This window comes from Stegostoma tigrinum, chromosome 8 (genome assembly GCF_030684315.1).
Source record: "Stegostoma tigrinum isolate sSteTig4 chromosome 8, sSteTig4.hap1, whole genome shotgun sequence".
Classification (NCBI taxonomy): Eukaryota; Metazoa; Chordata; class Chondrichthyes; order Orectolobiformes; family Stegostomatidae; genus Stegostoma; species Stegostoma tigrinum.
In genome coordinates this window covers 64609459-64632261 of record NC_081361.1, presented here as the reverse complement: position 1 = coordinate 64632261, position 22803 = coordinate 64609459, and the positions used below count along the sequence as shown (strand labels likewise).

At 40.3% G+C, this 22803-nt stretch overlaps 2 protein-coding genes across 5 annotated transcripts in view; one reads left to right on the top strand and one right to left on the bottom strand.

Annotated features, from left to right (window-relative positions):
• Nucleotides 1-5827, top strand: part of echdc2 (enoyl CoA hydratase domain containing 2) — a 32994-nt gene extending 27167 nt beyond the window's left edge. For all 3 annotated transcript variants that reach the window (XM_048539562.2, XM_048539561.2, XM_048539563.1), the window contains 2 exons: nt 5123-5170; nt 5278-5827. In XM_048539562.2, coding sequence (XP_048395519.1) covers nt 5123-5170; nt 5278-5355 — 126 coding nt within the window. In that variant the 3' untranslated portion in view covers nt 5356-5827. The remainder of the gene's footprint in view (nt 1-5122; nt 5171-5277) is intronic.
• A 3836-nt stretch (nt 5828-9663) lies between these two features.
• zyg11 (zyg-11 family member, cell cycle regulator) overlaps nt 9664-22803 on the bottom strand; it is a 54186-nt gene continuing 41046 nt past the window's right edge. For both annotated transcript variants that reach the window (XM_048539558.2, XM_048539559.2), the window contains 4 exons: nt 16547-16599; nt 15704-15801; nt 14144-14366; nt 9664-10204 (listed from right to left, as the gene is read on the bottom strand). In XM_048539558.2, coding sequence (XP_048395515.2) covers nt 14170-14366; nt 15704-15801; nt 16547-16599 — 348 coding nt within the window. In that variant the 3' untranslated portion in view covers nt 9664-10204; nt 14144-14169. The remainder of the gene's footprint in view (nt 10205-14143; nt 14367-15703; nt 15802-16546; nt 16600-22803) is intronic.

Sequence of the window (22803 nt, the reverse complement as noted above, 5' to 3'; positions counted from 1 at the left end):
GACATTAGTGAACTAGACGGGATTTTCCAACATTTGACAACGGATTCTCAGTCATCATTAGACTCTTAATTCCAGATATTTATTGAGTTCAAATTCCACCATCTGCCATGGCAGGCTTCAAACCCAAGTCCCCAGAACATTATCTGAATCTGTGGATTAACAGTCATGCACTAATACCAGCAGGTCATCACTTCCATCAAAGTTGTGAAACTTTGATCATTGAACAAGCCTTAATGCCTGCAGACTCATGACTAAGAAAAAAAATTTCAGTTACTTGATCGTCATTGCCTAGTATTAGTCTTAAAAGTAACAAGTGAATATAAAAAGAATCGCATATGTTTTGTATAATGCTTTTAATTGTCTTCAAATAAGTATATTAATTAAAACATTTTAAGTTTAGTCACAAGCATGGCAGTTTCCATTAAAGAGATAACCAGTTAATGTGCATTGATGATTCTGCAGGAGGGTACTTCAAACACTTCCTGCTGTTTTGTCTAATACAGTAGATATTCTATACTTATTTTTAACAGCTGTTTTAAGATATAGCAGCTTGGCTATGTCTTGGCTTTCCATACTGTGCAAAAGTGTCCAAGGGAGATCTTGAATCTGTAATTACTTGATAGCTGTTGAACTAAGCTGGCACCAAAGTACAGTGTACAGTGCTGATTTCAATTATTTTTACTATCTTGATCTTAGTAATTAAGAGGTTTCTCTAATACTACGTAATTTTCTTGCTAATTCTTCCAGAAAACTGCAAATTGTTCCACAAGCATTGGCAGTTATTCTTCATAAGTCAGCCTTAAATAAATTGGATTTAAAAAATGCTTGCTGCTCATGGCATGAGCTCTAAAGGCATATCTAAAATTTTTGTCACGCTGATGAAGATACACCAGAGAACAAGTTGCACGTCAATTAGTGTGAACAGTATACACTAGACAAAGTTCAGCAATCCCACAACCAGCAGAGTGGTTTTCAGCTTTCTAGCCTTGCCAGTCAGTTGTGAATCAAGGTCAGCGATTAAACAACCTGTTGGAAGAGTTTCTGCAAATATTCTTCCCATCCCACCCTCCCCCAATATGAGGGAACCCAGGGCAACAGTGCAAAAGACAAAGCTGAACCATTTGTGCCCCCATCTTCAGCCACATGGTTGAATAGGTAATGCATCTCATCCTCCTCCAGAGGTCCCCAGCATCACAGATGCTATCCTTAAGATTTGATTCTTCCACTCAAAGAAGAAATGGCTGCAAGTGTTATGAACCTTGACAACATACCAGCAATAGTTCCGGAAACTTATGATTAGCTGCACCCCTAGCCAAGCCATTCCATTTAGATGTCAGCACGGTAACTAATACGGAATACCGCCTAGGTAGATCCTGTCAACAAAAGACAGGACAAATTAAATATTGATCATTACTACCCAGTCAATTCTCAATATTCCATAAAATTAAAGGTGTTGCTGACAGTGCTATCAAGCAATACTTAAAAAAATAATTAAGATTTGTAGCTGGTGTTGTGGATGGAGGTGGTAGACTTGCTCGCTGAGCCGGTGTGTTTGATTGCAGGCATTTTGTCACCCTGCTCGGTAACATCATCAGTGCCTCTCCAGTGAAGCGTTGGTGTTCTGTTCTTTATTTATATGCCTCTGTTTGTTGAGGTGGTTGGCGTCACTTCCGCTTGTTTTCCGGTGGTTTGTTGACGGAATTCCAGGAATCCTCTGGCATGTGTATTTGGCTTGTGCTATTATGGATGTGTTTTTCCAGTCAAATTAGTGTTCTTTGTGTGTATTGAGACTAGTGAGAATTGGTCATGTCTCTTGGTGGCTAGATGATGTTACTGTATCCATATTGTCAATTTTGTTCCACTTTGGTCCATGTAATGTTTCTCACTGTCCCTGCATAGTATTTTGTATATCATTGGTTGTGGGTAGCAATTCTTTATATTGTAATCTTACTGGCAGATAAAAGACACATGACAGTAATCCTTAGAGCCTAATACATTCAGAAAGCTAATGCACTACCAGCAGATACTGACACCCGCCAACAGGTGGCAATAGACCCAACATCACAGAAAACAGGATTACAACAACCCTGTAGACATCACACAACTCAGGAGATATCAGCAAGACAGACTACCAGAAAGTTAAGCTAGAGGATCCAACATACCCCACTTCCATGGACTCCTTAAAAAGTACACAAGGCAGCAATCCCCTCAGACCCGGTGTGTGTCTACCAGGCAGACCAACATATAGACCAGCCGAAATACTGAGGTGACAATACTACCCACTTCATCCACTCCTCCCAAGAACTCCTCAACATCAAAAACACCAGAATAGAAGAGGATGAGATAATGATATCCTTTGACACAACAGCACTATTTACATCCATAAACAATTGACCTAGCCAAAGGGACAGTTGGTACACTGCTGGACAAATCGGGCACCCCACAACACCAATTGCATCAACAAGGACAACATCCTGAAACTACTCGATCTGTACCTCACAACCCACTTCAACTTGAACGACCGTATATTCAAAAGGATCAGCAGAACACCCAGTGGGATCCTCAATATCAGGCTGATTGCAGAAGCGGTAATACAAAAGGTTAGAACGAGCAGCACTCACCACTATAACCCCAAACTCTGGGTCCACTATGTAGTTGACACCTTTTGGTGATTATCAAATCCATAACACTAGAAGAAACCCACCAACATGTAAACATCCTCACTGGAATAAAATTCACTGAAGCAGAGAACAATAACTGACTGCCCTTCCCAAACATAATTGTAGAATGTAGGAACAACGGGGAACTCCAGACTAGCATTTAGAGAAAAGACACACATACAGACCAGATATGTAGTTATACCAGCATCCACCTGAGCAACCATAAATGGAGTTGCATCAGCACATTATTCAGACAAGCCTGAACAACCTGCAGCAATCTAGAATTGCACAAAGCAGAACAGGAGCACTTGTACAGAGCTTTTAAAAAGAATGGATACCCAAAAAGCACACAATCTGCTATTACCTCTGCACAGACCACAACAGGAAGATACAACAGTCACCCTATTGTACATCAGAGACATCTCAGATGACCACAAGACTACTGATGCCTAGGTATCAGGGTAGTCCACAAACGAACAACCATCCTGTGACAGCTACTGATGAACGTAAAGAATGCAATATCCATAACTAATAGAACTAATGTAATATACAAAATGCCATGCAACAACTGTGAGAAACAATACATTGGCTGAGGTGGGATATAACTGGTAATGAGGAAAAGTGAACAATGACTAGCCACCAAGAGAGACAACCAATTCTCACTGTTCTCAATACATACTGACAAAAACATGAATTTGACTGGACAGAGACATGCCAGGGAATTCCTGGAGGCCTGTCATTCCAACCAGAACTCCATCAACAAACACACTGAACTGGACCTAATATACAAACCACTGAAAAACAGAAATGGAAGTGATACCAGCCATACTAGCAAGCCGAAGTATATAAATAACAAGCAGGACAGAACACCAACACTTCACTGGTGGCACACTGATGATATTACCTAGCAATGTGATGAAATGTTTGCAATCAAACACACACACACACACCTCAACCAGCAAGTCTATAACATCAGCAATACCTAATAGTAATCTGCTCAGACTGTAGGCCTGGAGAAACTCAAATTCAACTCCTGCCCTATTTCAGCTTTGGTCAGAACATGGATAAAAGAGCTGAATTGCAGCCATGAAGGGTGACTGCTCTTAACAACAAAGTAGTATTTGAAGGTGTATGGCATCAAGGTAGCCTAACAAAACTAGAATCAATACGATTTGGGTGGAGGTGAAACAGCAAGGGGTTACCTCATAGAAGATGGGTTGTGGTGGTTTAGGCAATGGGATGTACAGACAGTACAGACACTCCTCAGGTTGTCTCCTATTCCCAGCTACTTCTCTGACTTTCCCTTCATCATCAGGTCAGATCTGGGGTTGGTGGTGTAATCAGCAGTGTTCAGCAGCATTTGTGATTGTTCAGTAAATGCAGCATGACTTGTATAACTTTCAGGCTTGTCCTAATATGGGGCAAGTAACAGTTATTCCATACGTGAGCCAGAGAATAACTAACTATCTCCAATGAGAAAGACATTCAATGACATTATTGTTGCTATATTCCCCACTATCAATATCCTTGAGGGTTAAATGACTACAAATTGACCTGGACTATGCAGGAGTACTACGGCAAAAGTGTAAGCCAGACGCTGGGAACTCATCTCCTGCTTCTCAAATTCTGTCTATCATCCACAAAGCCTGGATGAGTAAAGGTCCAGCATTGCTTAAAGCCCATTTTTCTGACGTCCCATTCACCACCCTAACAGATGCATTGCAACAATTACCAAGACTCCTTAGGCACCACTTACTTCAACAGCTTCTACCACCTACAAAAACAACTTGCCCTCCAAGCCTTACACCACACAGGCTTAGAATTATATTCCTGCTCCTTCAGTCTCGATGAATCAAAACCTCAGAATTCCGTTCCCAACAGTGCTGTTGGTGTAGCTATCTTTGACTTGTACAACTTTGTTGTTTGCTGGCTGAAAACTGAAATAGCTACTCTGTTGTATTTTTAAACTTATACACAATTGTCCTGGATGGACAAATTTGTTTTTAAATTAACAAATAATTCCCATACAAACTACAGAATACCAATAATTCATACAAGAGGTTACAAGGGTCACAATTCCAACTTACTTCAAGTACTAAATTTTATTTGTATCTATTTTAGAAAATGTCTGAGATACAAATATGAAAAATAAGGCACTAGATGAGAAACTTAAGCCACCATTTGGGGGAGTTTAGATTGAACAAGTTAGAATTCAAATAAGTTGAAATATTACAGAGGAGATGAGCTTGATGTGCCAAATACTTTCCTTGACATGATAATGCCAGTATTTAGTCAAAAATTGAAAGTAAAATCAGTGAAAATAAAGGTAGGATTGTAAATTTAAATAAAGTCGGTTGTTCAAAAGTAACGAACAAGAATTTTAACATTAGTTTTATTTTCTACTTCTAATTTAAAGCAATATTAGCCTTCCCATTTTAAAGATTATTTCTAAACCCCTGCAGGTAGATATTGCATCAGGAATGGCAATTGAAGGAATGTGTTATGCTCAGGTATGTTGATCTTGCTAATTTTTTAAAAAATGGTTACTACTATATTAAATAAATGCTTTAGAAACTGAAATACTTTGATAAGGCAATTGCACATTTTGCAAATACAGGTTATTCCTACAAAAGATCGTTTGGAGGGGATGGCAGCATTTAAAGAAAAACGATTACCACATTTTATTGGAGAATAATGAAATGACCAGTCGGACATCCGAGATGCACATCATATCCTCTACGTGCAAACAACAATCACAGAATTGCTTAAGTACTGAACTTCTACAAACTATATGAAGGATACTGAATTTTTCACATGGTTTCAGCATCATATAATATAATTTGTAGTCCCAGTTGCATCTCAACTAATGCTTTCACTGTCATTTAAGAGGGAATTAGTAATTTGAATAGTACCACTGACGAATACATCAGAAGTTAGTAATCTGTATACAGCACTATTTGAATCGTACTTTCACATGACCCTGATTAAATATTTGGTCTGCTGCTGTTTTTGCTGGGTTGATTTTTCCATGTTGCTTGTTAATTTGTTTTACTTATCCTGTAAACAAAACAGCTATTTGACTCAAATTACTTCATTTGAGGCAGAGTGCTTAACAGCAGTGCAACGTTGCAAATTCTTGTATTTAAGAATAAATCCGTGAAAAACAATTAGCAGTTTTTTAGTAAATTCTAAGTCAGTATTAAAACAAAGTAATTATCTTTCAAAACTTACAGCATTATCACAAACATTACATGAGTTATGGTTTTGGAAAATACTTTGATCAGGTGAAATTACTGATTACTATAGATGACTCCAGCATTGGTTTCAGCTGCTAACTATATTAGTAAAGTTTTCTTTTTTCACTCATTGTATTAAAATCTAAAGTTGTCTGTTAAATCTGATGAGCAAACCTTCAATATTTGTATACTGACAACTGTGCTGTATTTTTGCATAGGATGCTCAAAGTGCTCCTATGAACGATACGTCCACTAACCCATAAGGTACCGTAAATACCTATGTGGCAGCAGCAGTGTATAACAAGTTAAAGAGTTGGATTGAAGGATAGCTGGTATAATCTGTAATTTGTACTGTTAGCACATCATGTCGAGTAATTCCTGCTGTAAAAAGTAATATACAAATTGTAAATGAGGACATTAAGCTGCATTTTAAAGATGCTGTTCATGCTTAACAAGCTGCCAATATTTGGTCCTAGGCTCATATCAACAGAAGCACAGACAACAGAGATCATCATCTATCAAGACCAGAACAGAACTCGTGAGAATAGGAACAAAAATCATTTTCTGTATGGTTGCAAATCATTGCAGAAAACTAACATTATAAAATCTCCCATTGCTATAGCAGATGCAAAGAACAACTTGCATTTCTGTCAGTGTGGAAAAATGTCAAGAAACACCCAGATGTGGTAGGCAGCATAGGGAAAAGAATGAAAACACTTAAAAAATAAAAGCATGGCAACATGGTGAATAAAAAATATCCTAGATGTTTAGCAAGGAAATTTTAACAGCTAGGGCCTAAGCGCTTAACAGTTGTAACCAGAGTGTAGTTTCTGGGATGAGTCATATTGGGCAGAATATGGCCAAAGATGAGATTTAACACAAAAGTTAACTTTAAAATTTGGTGCATTGGAAGTTAGTGAAATCAGGGCTCATATTCTTCCATGCCCGAAACAGCATCAGTGCAGTGGAGATTTGGATGAGCAAGTTTCAGTCGAGTTAAGACACAAGAGCTGATGTATTGTGTCCTTGTGATGAAGATATGGAGAATGGAAATTCAGTTCAGCATTGAACAAAGAGGCACAATGTGAACATTGTGGTTCAGCTGAAGAGGAGTCAGATGACACGCATATAGAGTGCTAGAGTATATTAAGCGGTTTCTGAATGTTGATTAAGCAGACTGACAGCACCAAGGCAAATGGAGTCAAGACAACTACCATCATCCATGTGAAATAGAATCCCATAGACTGTTCCATCGAATCCCTAGTGTGGAAACTGGTCCTTCAGCCCAACAAGTCCACACTGACCCTCAGAGCATCCCACCCAGACCTATTCCCTAAACCCATCTAGTCTACACATCCTTGAACATTGTGGACAATTTAGCATGGTCAATCCACCTACCCTGCACATCTTTGGACAGTGGGAGGAAACTGGAACACCCGGGAGGAGGGGTGGACAGTGTGGAAGAATGTTGCAGGGAGACTTGGATTAACTGCAGTATTGGGCTGAAAGGTGGCAAATGGAATTCAATGCGGATAAACATGAGGTGATGCACTTTGGGAAGAATAATAGGAGGGCAGAATACTGGGTCAGTGGAAAGATTCTTGGTAGTGTGGATGTGGAGAGGGATCTTGGTGTCCATGTATATAGATCCCTGAAAGTTTCCACCCAGGTTGATAGTTCTGTTAAAAAGGCTTATGACGTGTGAGGTTTTATTGGTAGAGGGATAGAGTTCGGGAGCCGCGATGTCATGCTGTAACGGTACAAAACACTAGTGCGGCCTCACTTGGAATATTGCGTGCAGTTCTGGTCGCCCCATTACAGGAAGGATGTGGAAGCATTGGAAAAGGTGGAGAGGAGATTTACCAGGAAGTTGCCTGGTCTGGAGCGAAGGCCTTATGAAGGAAGGCTGAGGGACTTGGGTCTGTTCTGATTGGAGGTAAGAAAGCTAAGAGGGGATTTAGTAGAGATATCAAAACGATCAGAGGATTAGAAAGGGTGGACAGTGAGAGTCTTTTTCCAAGGATGATGACGTCAGCTTGTACATAGCTACAAATTGAGGGGTGATAGATTTAAGACAAATGTCAGAGTGGTAAGGGCGTTTCACGCCCTGCCTGCCAATGTAGTTAACTCAGCCACACATTAGGGGCATTTAATCAGTCCTTGGATAAGCAGATGGATGATGATGGGATAGTGTAGGGGGAGGGGTTTAGATTAGTTCACAGGTCGGCACAACATCGAAGGCCAAAGGGCCTGTTCTGCGCTGTATTGTTCTAAGTTCTATGAAACCCATGCAGACATGAGGACAGTGTGCAAACTCCATACAGACAGTTGCCTAAGGGGTAATTGAACCCAGGCCCCTGGCACTCTACAACAGCAGTCCTAACCACTGTTCCGCCATGCCCTTTTCCAACTGTTACAAACAAATTTCTTCAGGAGCATGCTTTTCTCTCCACTACTGAATCGACACGAGGAGGCAAGTATCCTATCACCTAGTCACCCTTCATTTACACATGGTGTGTCCTTGACACTAACCCAGCTTCCACAGAGCTAGCTCTGGGAGTGAACAGGCTGACTGACACTCCTATTCTTAACCTGGTCCAATCAGGGAGCCCTGGCTGACAGCTAACAGCCCTAATCAGGGAACTCATTTCTGAGGTTCACCTGACCTAGTGACAGTCACTACAATTAGAATGCTGATTTTCCAAATCTTAGTACACAAGGGCAATAGGCAGCAGTAAGAGAAAGCCAAACTGATGGCAGTCGAGACAAGCTGAACAAAGAGTGTGGTAGGGGTCAACTATATTAAGGATATTAGTGCTTGAAGGCAGAAATAAACAATATTCCCTGATTTACGTAAGATTTTCATTGCTTTGTTTCCCCCCCAACCCAAGGTGGTGACAAAAGCTTCCAAACTGGACAGGAAATATTTTCTACCTGAAATTCTCCCTTGTAAAAAGGGAGTGAAAGAATATTTTGATATGAGAGCAGTATTTTGAAGAAAGAGGTAATCATGGTATTGAAGAGAATGGGACAGTGAGGCAATATTAACATTTACACATCTGCAAACTTGGGAGCCAGAACCTGAGAGTGTGTTCAGGCTCCCTTCTCTAAATACCTGGTCAAATTTACAAGCTCGCAGTTAATAGATTGTGATTAGCTTGAAAATTTTAAAAAACTAACAAGCATGTTTTTTGAATTTTTTTGGTATTAGTTATGAATATATGACTTACCCGTGTTGGATGTGAGAAACTGACTCTGAAAGATCACTGGAGGAAGAAGTCAAATATCGTAGAATCACAGAAGTGTTACAGCACAAGTGTTGGCTAATCAGCCATGTGTGGCAGCAGTGGGTGTCGCTCCTTTAGTGACCTGGTCATTTCAACAGAATTTTAGACAGCCTGCTCCCTTGCAGGTGGTGTATTCAATGTGTTTTTCTTGGCTATAAATGTAAGACATATGTCTATGTGCAGAACATTACAATTTATTGAAAAGGAATGCCTATGACCCAATATGCCCATGAAAATTTAGCAGTCTCCCAAAAATGGATCTGTAAAGGGAGAGCTAGAAATTTTCATTTAGCCTTAGCCAATTTTATTAAAAAATCTCTTTACATTTAGAAGCAGCTCCCACCCAAACATAAACCATAACAAACAATGAGGGCTGAATGGAATTCAAGACAGGTTGTGTGCATTCACTGGGGCAAGTGTGAGACATTTGTCAGTAACAACAAAATAACAGTTCCCATAAAAATTAAATTTTTAAAATGGAACAGTGCAAAATCATAATTCTTTTAATAGAATGGTTTTTAAAATGAGGTATTGATGGCACGAGTCCCTCTGAACAGAAAATCATCTTAAAACCAATGATACATTTGTCTGTACAAGCAATAAGTCAAACAAAACACGCATTGATACAAATTGACAGTTTCAAATGCCAGTTTGCCCTGAAGGAGTCATTAACATTTCATACAAAATATTTTTAAAAGGAAGTGGAGATCAAATACATTTAAGCTAATCACAGTTCAGCTGTTCTGAACATGGATTTATTCTTTGTCAAGATGATATAAGAGTGACATCCAGATTAAGTAAACATTTCATCAGCAGCATTTATTCAAGCATCGGCTGCTTCTGGTAGAACAAGACATCTGCAAAGACAATATCACAAACCACACCAACACTCAGACTGTGATATATTCTTCCTGCACCGAGAATAGCTTATAGAAATGTTTAACAGCAGACAGTTTCAATCAAGGAAATTCTCTTCATTGTCTTCAGAAAATAAACAGGTTACGCGTTGAACATCCTCCACCTGTTTGAAAAGTAAATACGTATTAATTTGAGACTTGTAAAAATTTCACTTCCACATATTGTGCAACACTAATATTGGATCCCAAAATTGGATGGGTACATTCTCCCTAATCCTCATTTGCCTAATTTTGCACAATTAGGCAAAGTTGTAAGAATCAGTTGATGTATTTACTGAAATTTCACCTCAAAATATATCGATTTATCTTGCCAATGATATGGTGAACCCCAGTTATCAAACCGCAAACAAGAAAGTCTACACTAGTACCATCCCAATGTTAAAATGAAGGGATCTAAACTCAAATCATACTATTACAAACGTAGTATTCACTCGGAACGCAGCAAGAATCCACTCGATAGCTACAAAGCACCAGAGTACATACACTATGTACTGTTCATTTGGAATGCACCATGCAGCTCCTAGCAACTGCCAAACCAGCAAGATAGAAGAACCTAAATTACACATCTAGTTTGTTCTTTCTACAAGACCTGGTCCAACTCAGCATTCTGATGCAGGTTACATGCATTTAACAAGGTGAATAGACAGTTTCCACTTCGATATTTAACTGAGGAGGCAGCATTGTTTCTAGGTGATACACAGTAAATCAGAGGGGGATAAGAGTATTAGGAAAAGTCTTCCATAAAGTTAAAGTAAAACTAAAAGCTTTAAAATCTTAAGTGAATACTTCAAGTCTACTGCAGACAGCACTAAACTTTAAAACTTGCCTCCAACTGAAGACCATTCTTAAATACACCCCTGACATGAGGGAGAAGATGACAAAAGGACTAGAAATTAAAAGTTGTTTAAAATGGAAGCCAAATGAAAAAGTATAAATGAGAAATCAAAAAAAAAAAATGAACTTATAAACATAGGGGATAACAAGGTGTAGAGCTGGATGAACACAACAGGCCAAGCAGCATCAGTGGAGCAGTAAAGCTGACGTTTTGGGCCTCGACCCTTCTTCAGAAAAAGGGTCGAGGCCGGAAACATCAGCTTTCCTGCTCCTCTGATGCTGCTTGGTCTGCTGTGTTCATCCAGCTCTACATCTTGTTATTCTCAGATTCTGCAGTGTCTGCAGTTGCTACTATCTCTGAAACAACTTGTACAATTTAATTGCCTGAAAGACTGCACACAAATGAAGAATCACAGTTAAGTGTTAATGGTACATATAAATTGAGAAAGACAGCACAAGAGTTAAAGGGATAAATCTGTGGTAGTCTGAGGTATTCCATTTCAGAATGGAATCTGGAACCATAAAGAACACAAAGAGGTTTTTTTTAAATTGCTGAGGAAAATTAGGAAAGGGTGATTTAAAAAATGTTGAGTAGGATTGGTTTGCCACAGATTTTCACACCACTATCTTAAGAGAAAATACTGAAGCAGAAAAGAAAGACAGGTTAACTCTGTTTCCAACTGTAGCAAAAAACCAGCATGTACACAATGGACCACCTTGTGTGCTGTAAAATAGTGTGATGCTATTTGTAAAATTTATTGTTTTTATAATAAGCAACTCATATTTTGAAGTCTTTACAAATGGCATTGCTGATTTTCAGACATACAGTACTTTCAGAAGGGTTTCCTATGTCTTACGCTTGCTATTTATTCAAAATCCAGGTTACAAAAATCACTTTTTCCTACCCATTACAAATTATATAATAAAGATAATATTGTTGTGGAGAATAAGCAGTTTAAAGCTACCAAACTTCAGTATTGCTAAAAAACACTGAAGCTTTTCATGTTGCACTCATTAGAATAGATGCAGGATTAATAAAGTTCAAAAACAGCAACAATTTGGAGTAAAGGATCTTGCTTAGCAGGCAAGTTGACTCTGAACTGTTGAGATACTGCCAGTAAGGGTGCTCCAAGAAACTATCAACCAGTCTGTGTTTGCAAAAGTCTCATAGTTAGGCAGGATTCAATAAGAAACAGCAGTTGCTGAAAAGTCAAGTACATTGAGAGTGGAGGGGATAGAGTGGTGTAGTTTTCATATCACTGGCCTAGTAGTCCAGAGACCCAGGTTAATGCCACCGGGGCTCATAAGTTCAAATCTCACCACAATAGCTGGTGGAATTGGAAGTTAGTTTCAGGAACAGAGAACATTAAACAATGGTAGAAAAAAAGTCTATTTGGTTCACTACTTTTTTTGTTGAGAAAAAGGTACTCTCATGTCTTTAGCTAAGCACTATTGGTGATTCCAGTCTACAGCTACGTGGGTGACTCTTAACTGACCATGCAAGCCATTCAATTCAAATGATAAATAGGAAGATGGCTCAGGCACAAGAGATGCAGATGGACAGTGGGTGAGTGTCAAGTTGCTCCTGGAATGACAGGTGGCAACATGAGGGCAGAAATGGACACAAGAGGCAAGGCAAGTAGTTAGTGAGAAGAGTTTAGTGAGACACTCACTAGACTATGTAGCAAGAGTCCTTCGAAAAAAAACTTCCATTTCCGACATATCAGCCAGGCTCACACAATGTGGCTCATGTATGCTTGCTAGATACATATACCTACATATTCATCAGCAGGGTCCATTCCTTTGCAAGCAAACCAGTCATCACACCTTTGAAACAAATGCATGAAGGATATAAATTCCCCAGTGCATTCTGCCAGGTAATGTTTTCTCCAGTAATTCGGGGGAGACAGCAAAAATTCATCCCTAGGAAAAAGCAGCATACTACAGGGAGGATGAGGCAAACACAGCTGACAAAGGAGTCAGGGACAGCATAAAAGCAAAAGAGAAAGCATATGATCTAGTGAAGAGCAGTGGGAAGCCAGGCAATTGGGAAGCATACCAAGACCAGAGGACAACTAAAAAAAAGGAGGGAGAAAATTAAATACAAGGGTAAACTAGCCACCAAAATAAAAGAAGATTGCAACAGTTTCTTTAGATGTATAAAAGGCAAAAATGAACACTGGGCCACTGGAAGACAACAGGAAAGTGGACAAAGAAGTGGCAGATAGAATACAATGTGGGAAAATGTGAGGTCATGCACTTTGGTAGGAAGAATAGAGGCACAGACTATTTTCAAAACGGGGTGAAAATTCAGAACTCTGAAGTGGAAAATTGGGAGTACTGTGTCTGGGCTTCTCTGAATGTTAATTTGCAAGTTGAGTCGGTCATTAGGAAGGCCAATACACAATGTTGGCACTTATTTTGAGAGGACTGGAATATAAAACCAGGGATATACTTCTGAGGCTTTAAACGTCTCTAGTCAGACCATATCTAGAATATCCTAAGCAATTTTGCACCCCATACCTAAGGAAGGAAATACTGGCCCTGGAGCGAGTCCAGAGGAGGTTCATGAGAATGATCCCAGAAATGAAAGGCTTAACACATGACGAACAGTTGAGGACTCTGGGTTTATACTTGGTGTTTAGAAGGATGGAGGGGAGATCTAATTGAAAAACTTACAGAATACTAAATGGCCTGGACAAAGTGGACATTGGGAAAATGCTTCCATTAGCAGAAGAGATTAGTACTCGAGGGCACAGCCTTAAAGTACAGGGAATACCCTTCAGAACAGAGATAAGGAGAAACTTCTTCAGCTAGAAAGTGGCTAATCTTTGGAATTCATTGCCACAGAAGACTGTGGAGGCCAGGTCATTGAGTATATTTAAGACAGATATACATAGGATCTTGATTGTCAAGGGGATCAGAGGTTACAGGGAGAAGGCAGGAGAATGGGGTTGAGAAACTTATCAGCCACGACTGAATGACAGAGCTGACTCGATGAGCCAAATGACCCAACTTCTGCTCCTCTACCTTATGGTCACCACAGTCAAGTTGCAAACCAATCAGCACCCCTTTCTTTTGAGATATAAACTGCCAACATTCAAAAGGTAATAACATTCTTGCAGCTGTCCTGATTATGAGAAAGACTTAAAACAAAAGTTATCTGTCAACACCCAAGCTACCAAACCATTTTCGAAAAAACAACTTACTGGTACAATCTGTCCAAACGATGTGCTTAGACCATACTGTGCTTAGTTTGTGGCTTTTTCTGGCTGGACACCACTTTCCCATGGCGCATAATGTACTTTTCTAAAGTTTCAATAATGCTGTTAACAATACACAGAACATCTGGTGAAACTCGAGGATGTTCCTTAATGCTGTACAATTTTTGCATTCCATTCTCTTCAATTAGCATGCTACAGTACCTGGAAGCTGTAGGACAGAGCAAAAAGGGAAAAAAAAAAATTGGATGTCACTCTTACAACATATTTGATGAAACAGAAACAATATATTTTGGTAGAGATTACGAGAGACAATTAACACCTAGGGTAGACTCAAAATTTAACAGCACAATTTTAACTGCACAAAACCTTTGGGAAACTGATGGAGTCAGGCTGGTTGCACACTTTATTCACCATTAGCCACTTTAGGCAGTTTCCTATGTTATTAGCACTATTAAAATCGTGCTTGCCTTCCACAGCTCTCTGGAGTCAACAATTCCAATGGCTTTCAACATGGAGTACAATAATTTCTTCTCATCCAAGTCTGAAGTGCCTTCCCACTTATTTCAAAATTGTGTCTCGTTTCCAGTCTTGCCAAACAAGTGTAACATTTGACTGTATCAACCTTATATATCCCTTCAAGTATGTTTAATGTTTCAGATGAGACAGTCTCTCATTCCGTGAGCTCTGGAGAATACAACCCCAGTTTCCACAATCTGTCTTTAGAGGTCAGTCTCACTGCTCAGGAATAAGTCGGTGAACCTTTGTTGCATTCTATTGCAAAAATATCTTAAGGTAAGAGGACCAAAATAATACACAGTAATGTGGGTGCAATACAAAAGGTCCGATCCCTGAAGAATCCTACCGATTGCAGCCTGCCAACGTCCAAATGACCTGTTTGTTTCTACTGTTTCTGCCCATTAATCAACTGTTAATCCATGCCAGTACATTGTATCATATCCAGTATCTTTAAACTTTGCTAATCAACCTACTGTTGGGAACTTCATCGAAAGCTTTGAAAATCTACATCCATTGACTCCGTTAGATCAATTCAGTTTAAGGTCCTCAGAAACAACCAACACATTCATACCGACCATGTCCAGTTAGATTAGTACCCAAAATTTCCACATTTTTGTAATGGATTCTACCATTTTCCCTGCTGCTAATGCCAGGCCAACATATCTGCAGCGCCCTGTCATGTATTTCATCCATTCCTTAAAATAGGGGGGTGACATTTACGACCTTCCAATCTTCAGAAGGATTCGAGAATCTATAGAATTTTGGAAGAAGATCACCAAAACATCCACTAATGTTATGAACTGTGGCGAGAGAAAAATGGAGCATCTCATTAACTAACGAAGAAGAACAAAAAGTCAATTATTAATTGTTACTCCAATTAAACTTCTTCATAAAAAGAACCCAGAAAAAGAGAGAACAATCTACATTAAGTTCAAAATCTAAATTTTAAATGGAAAAACACAATCAATCAATTCTGGTCAAGAGTGTGAAAAGCAGCAATATTACACTTGGTCCATAATTAACACCTACCATTTTTGCTACAGACATGTTGCATTGCCCAGACAGCCCAAATCTGTACTCCAGGTGTATCAGAGCATTCCAACAATGGAAAAAAGGGACTAAATGACCTGGAAATAAAATAATCACTCCATGTTAGCAGAAAGGAAAGAGAACATTTGTAATGAGCTAAAATCCATGATATTCACAAAACTGAGGCAAATTAAATTTAAACAAACTGTTGGATTTGGTCATTTTCATAAAACCTTCCTTTTCTGCTCTTCATCCTAATGGATGTTAAATAAGCATAATGCTACACCTTGGTTCACACTATGATTTTCCACTTTTGAATCTGATTTACAAATAAAATAATTTAATACAACTTTTCCAGCAATAGTAAAGGAATAAATCATTTATACAATGCCTTTCATAACTTTACATAGTTACTTCACTTTCTCACATACATATAGAGATACGTAGCAACCAATGTTTATACAGAAAGGGTCCCGAAACAAGGAGCTAAATGAATAGGCTATTTGGTACTTTCTTTAAATAGCACATGGGATTTCTAATCTCTGCTAGATGTGCTATGTGTCATTCACGATATGGCACTGTTGACGCTGTAGGATGTGCCAAAGTTTGAGAGCGAGGCTTAAAACTACAATTTTCTAATGCAAGGGACAAGATTGCTAAGAAAGGCTAACATATAATCTCAATATAAAATTTATTGAAATAAATGAAAAGAGGTAATCGATTACAATAAAAGATTTTGAAACACATGACACTATGAATTATCCTCAAATCTCACAGCTGCATCCACTATGGGGTGGGGACAGGAAACCGTCACAAAGTGCACTTTAAAAAACATGAACATACCTATAAGCTACCATTTCACAATCTGGAGTTGGCCAATTTAGAATGACAGAATGCTGAAAAAAAAAGGAGAAAGTTAGTCAACTGACTTTGGCTAAATAAAGCAAAACAATGGTTCCTCAGAAAGTAGTATGCTTAAAAGAAACTGCCTTTGAATGAATGAATAAATAAACAAAATAAATAAAGAAAGAAAGAAAAAAAGGAAAGAAAGAAAGCAAAAATTTTAAAAAAAACAAAACAGGTCTTTGGAAATTACTGCTGAGGAAGGCAGAGGCATTAGTGGATTTATTATTTTTAAAAAAAACTTCTGTTCAGACCGAGAACAGACAACTGGGGCAGGAGGAACTCGAACCCAGACCTAGACATTGCACCACATGAGCCCACCCAAAAGGAGTTTGTACACTATGTAGAGTGGGTTACTACAGAATAATCATTTCAGTAAATATGCTGGAGTTCAAGCTGTCTGAATTATTTATCTGAATTGAAACTTAAAAGCTTAAATCTTAAAACACATGTATATCACGTCAAGAAAATAAAGTGAGCCACAAATGGAATTATTAAAAATCAACGTGTTAAAATATCCCTCATGCTGTAAGTATGCAATTTAAAGACATCAGTGGGATACTTATGAGATCACCCAATTAAGTCATTTTCATATTCCATCAATAGCAGATCAAACTAGGCTTTTTTATGACTTCCATTTTCAATAAAATTAACACAATGGGTTGCCTTTGTACAGGTTAAGCTTAACAAACAAACAAACAAACAAACAGTCTGCTCTTTGATCAGTTAAAATCCAATTAGCGGAGTTGGAAACAAGCAGCTTTTCATATGTAAAAAATGTTATGGTGCTCACTCATTCCTTGCCTCCGGTGACAGAAATGTACCATATAGTTACTATCGCTGTCATCACAATTCATGTGCTACTACTGCTAATAACATTAAAGGAAATTTTCACACTAAGGCTGTTTTATTTCAGAATTCACCCAACACTTGTGCTGATCCTAACTGGAAAGAAACAGTAAAATGGACATTAGAATTAATCTCTCCACCTAGTTTAGTGTTAAATGCAACAGTTTGTCTACTGTATTTAATAAACTCTAGACCTCAATCATGATGATTTCGTGCTCTTCCCTCTCCAAGTCCAGAGTGATGTGCACATTTAGTTGACCATCATTCATGGAAAGTGCAATCCACAGCAGATTTAAAAGTCCAAGAGACTGGATACATGTATTCAAATAGTTTCCCACAATTAAAATTACTTCATATTTTAAAACGTAAGAAATCAAGTGACTATATTAGTACCAGAAGATCACTAGAAATCGTTCATTTAACCACATATACTCATGGGCCAGATTTTACAGTCAACTCTGAAACAGATACCTTCTAGCTCAGTGGTGAGCCTAAGTCCCACAAAGGTCCAGCGATACACAGGAGATTAAGGGAGAAAACATACATGCACACATAAATAAGTTTGTTTGGTATTTTAGCTTTTAACCTTAAACAACAGAATCTGGTTTACAAATGGATTTTTAAAAAAAATATAAAATGCAACAAATTTAAAACTATGCTCAGTGAGGATGTTTAGCAATAACTACAAATATATTATTCAAACATTAATATCTCATTCAACAAGCTGTAACATTTTCCAAGGAAACGTACAGCATAACTAATAACACAAACTCAGAACTTCTTTTGGAGGGGTGGGTACTAGCAACGTACCCTTTAGACAGCCATAACATCTCAAACAGCCAATCTTGGATTTCTGTTTAACTGCGAAAGTATAGCATCCAGAAGCGACTGTCAGTTTTTACAAGTAGAATGCTATCAAAAATTTAATTTTAATTTTCACTTCCATTTCCATGATGTAATACAGCCTATTAAGTTTACATTAAGAAAGCAAAAGGCACCGAGTCAGAGGAAGCAGAAATGACAAATTCCAAACAAACTAATGAATCACGCCTCTTTGTCATCAATGCGAGGATCCATTTAAACACAACAGGACCTCATCACCTCAGGGGACCTCCCACCCACAGCCTCCAACCTCATTGTTCCCCAACCCCGCACGGCCCGTTTCTATCTCCTTCCCAAAATCCACAAACCTGCCTGCCCTGGTCGACCCATCGTCTCAGCCTGCTCCTGCCCCACCGAACTCATCTCCACCTATCTGGACTCCATTTTCTCCCCTTTGGTCCAGGAACTCCCCACCTATGTCCGTGACACCACCCACGCCCTCCACCTCCTCCAGGACTTCCAATTCCCTGGCCCCCAACACCTCATATTCACCATGGACGTCCAGTCCCTGTACACCTGCATTCCGCATGGAGATGGCCTCAAGGCCCTCCGCTTCTTCCTGTCCCGCAGGCCCGACCAGGCCCCCTCCACCGACACTCTCATCCGCCTAGCGGAACTCGTCCTCACACTCAACAACTTCTCTTTTGACTCCTCCCACTTCCTACAGACTAAGGGGGTGGCCATGGGCACCCGCATGGGCCCCAGCTATGCCTGCCTCTTTGTAGGTTACGTGGAACAGTCCATCTTCCGCACCTACACAGGCCCCAAACCCCACCTCTTCCTCCGGTACATTGATGACTGTATCGGCGCCGCCTCTTGCTCCCCAGAGGAGCTCGAACAGTTCATCCACTTCACCAACACCTTCCACCCCAACCTTCAGTTCACCTGGGCCATCTCCAGCACATCCCTCACCTTCCTGGACCTCTCAGTCTCCATCTCAGGCAACCAGCTTGTAACTGATGTCCATTTCAAGCCCACCGACTCCCACAGCTACCTAGAATACACCTCCTCCCACCCACCCTCCTGCAAAAATTCCATCCCCTATTCCCAATTCCTCCGCCTCCGCCGCATCTGCTCCCACGATAAGACATTCCACTCCCGCACATCCCAGATGTCCAAGTTCTTTAAGGACCGCAACTTCCCCCCCACGGTGATTGAGAACGCCCTTGACCGCGTCTCCCGCATTTCCCGCGACACATCCCTCACACCCCGCCCCCGCCACAACCGCCCCAAGAGGATCCCCCTCGTTCTCACACACCACCCTACCAACCTCCGGATACAACGCATTATCCTCCGACACTTCCGCCATTTACAATCCGACCCCACCACCCAAGACATTTTTCCATCCCCACCCCTGTCTGCTTTCCGGAGAGACCACTCTCTCCGTGACTCCCTTGTTCGCTCCACACTGCCCTCCAACCCCACCACACCCGGCACCTTCCCCTGCAACCGCAGGAAATGCTACACTTGTCCCCACACCTCCTCCCTCACCCCCATCCCAGGCCCCAAGATGACATTCCAGATTAAGCAGAGGTTCACCTGCACATCTGCCAATGTGGTATACTGCATCCACTGTACCCGGTGCGGCTTTCTCTACATTGGGGAAACCAAGCGGAGGCTTGGGGACCGCTTTGCAGAACACCTCCGCTCAGTTCGCAACAAACAACTGCACCTCCCAGTCGCAAACCATTTCCACTCCCCCTCCCATTCTCTTGATGACATGTCCATCATGGGCCTCCTGCACTGCCACAATGATGCCACCCGAAGGTTGCAGGAACAGCAACTCATATTCCGCCTGGGAACCCTGCAGCCATATGGTATCAATGTGGACTTCACCAGTTTCAAAATCTCCCCTTCCCCCACTGCATCCCTAAACCAGCCCAGTTCATCCCCTCCCCCCACTGCACCACACAACCAGCCCAGCTCTTCCCCCCCACCCACTGCATCCCAAAACCAGTCCAACCTGTCTCTGCCTCCCTAACCGGTTCTTCCTCTCACCCATCCCTTCCTCCCACGCCAAGCCGCACCCCCAGCTACCTACTAACCTCATCCCACCTCCTTGACCTGTCCGTCTTCCCTGGACTGACCTATCCCCTCCCTACCTCCCCACCTACACCCTCTCCACCTATCTTCTTTACTCTCCATCTTCGGTCCGCCTCCCCCGCTCTCCCTATTTATTCCAGTTCCCTCCCCCCATCCCCCTCTCTGATGAAGGGTCTAGGCCCGAAACGTCAGCTTTTGTGCTCCTGAGATGCTGCTTGGCCTGCTGTGTTCATCCAGCCTCACATTTTATTATCCAGGAGATGAACTGGTAGTGGTACTGAAACCGATCAGGATAGAGAAAGTACATTTAAAACACTACTGCAAAGTATCTGAAAGTACAGCAGCAAAGCAATAAGGTTTTAAAAGGCAAAATGGTCTGGGTCTGTTAAAAGGAGCAAATAAGATTTTTTTAAAAAAAGAATAAGCAACGAATGGAACACATTGCTAGAAAAGGACACTAAGTTCATTCACGAAATATCTTGGCACTGTCATGCAAAGACAGTATGGTTGTTACTCTTAAAGAATGAAACAAAATGCATCTGTTCTCCAAACTTGTGCGGTTGGGCTGTAGGGCAGTGATTTGTAATTCAGATTGCTAAAATGGAGGAAGAGAGATTAGGCATTTTTTTAAAAATTCAAATGCCCAGGTATTTTATTAAAATTAAACATTAAGCTCAAAGACACAAATATTTCTTATCTTTGGGAGGAAGCTATTTCCAATGTTTTCTATTTATAAATAGCAACAACTTAGATTCGTAAAGCAATTTCTAAATGTCGTAAAATATCCCAGATACATTAAAACTGCTTTATTAGCAGAGATTAGTGAAGGTAGTGAAAACAAAGTTAAAAGAGAGTCTTTAAGAGGGGAGAGGGAGGTAGAGGGGTTTAGAAGGCAATGTCAGGGCTTACGGCAAGGCATGATGAAGATTACAGCATGATATTGGAATGATTAAAATCAGAGGTGAACAGTATTGAAGAACACAGCACTCTCAGATGTGTGTAGGGCTGGAGGAAGTCACACAGAGAAAAGAAGGACATGGCTATGCAGCCAGTTGAAAATAGTACAAGAATTTTTAAAACAGAGGAGTTATGGTAATAGTGACCAAGTTTCCCCAAACTGAACTAGTCCCACATGTCTGCAATTGGTCCATAATCCTCAAAACAGTTCCTATTCATGTACCTGTCCAGCTGTCTTTTAAAAGTTGTAGCCAAACCTGCATCTACCACTTCCTGTTACGTCCATTCCACATATGAAACACCATGTGTTAAAATGTTATTCCTCAGGTCCTTTGTAAATGTTCCTCCTCTCTCCTTAAAAATATGCCATTGGTTTTGAACTGCCCTACCCTAGGGAAAGGGCCTTTGCTATTCATCTTCTCTGTGGCCCTCAAGATGTTATAAACCTCTATAAAACCCTGCACTTCAGCAAAAAAAAAGTCCCAGCCTATCCAGCGTCTTCTTATAACTCAGACTCTGAGTTGGCAGCATCACTATAAGTCGTTTCTGAACTTTCTCTCATTAATAAAATTCTTACTATTGCAGAGCAACTAGAACTGCACACAGCACTCCAAAGTGGCCTCAGTGTCCTGTACAATCTCAGCACGACGTCCCAACTGCTCTACTCAGTGACCTGAGCAATAAAGGCAAATGTGCTAAATGCCTTCTTAACATCCTGTCTACCTGTGACACAGGTTTCAAAAGAATTATGTACCTAACCCTTAGATCTCTGTTCAATAATACTACCCAGGGCCTTATCAGTAGACCAAGAGCCAATACTGGATCAACAAGCATAAGAATGATGGACAAAGTGATGTCAACGGCATAAAATTAAGCCTTTCAAGTTTAGTGTGTAGAAGATGGTAGGCTAGCCAGAAGGCTATTGGCAGAGTTAGTTATTTACAGATCAAAGATATAGTGAGGGTTTCAGCAATAAATTAGCTCTAAGTGGAGAAGGTGAGGATTTAGGTGATGTTACATTGACTGAAGTACATATTCTTGGCAGCAGAGTGAATGTGGTCTAAAGCTCAGATGTGGTTTGAACAGGAAGCAAAGTTACAAGTGATCTGATTCAGCCTCAGATCGTAGTCCAGAAGAGTGACAGAAATCAATAACTAAAGAATAAGGTTTGTAGTGGGGACTCTAGTCAATTGTTTTGGTCTTCTCAATCTGTAGTTAGAAGAAAGTTCAGTAACACACTGGACATCAGACAGGCTCTGACAAATCAGACAGTGAAAAAGTTGAATATTAAATAGCTTTTACTGAGAGGGGTGGTGGGTAGAGCTAGACTTCATGTCAAGACCAGCATGTAGATAATAGAAATAGAAAGGAGGGTCAAGGACCGATCATGAGGGAAACCGAAAAAGGTAATGGTGTGAAACAACAGATCAATAGTTATGATTTCATTCTAAATAGCAAACAAATTA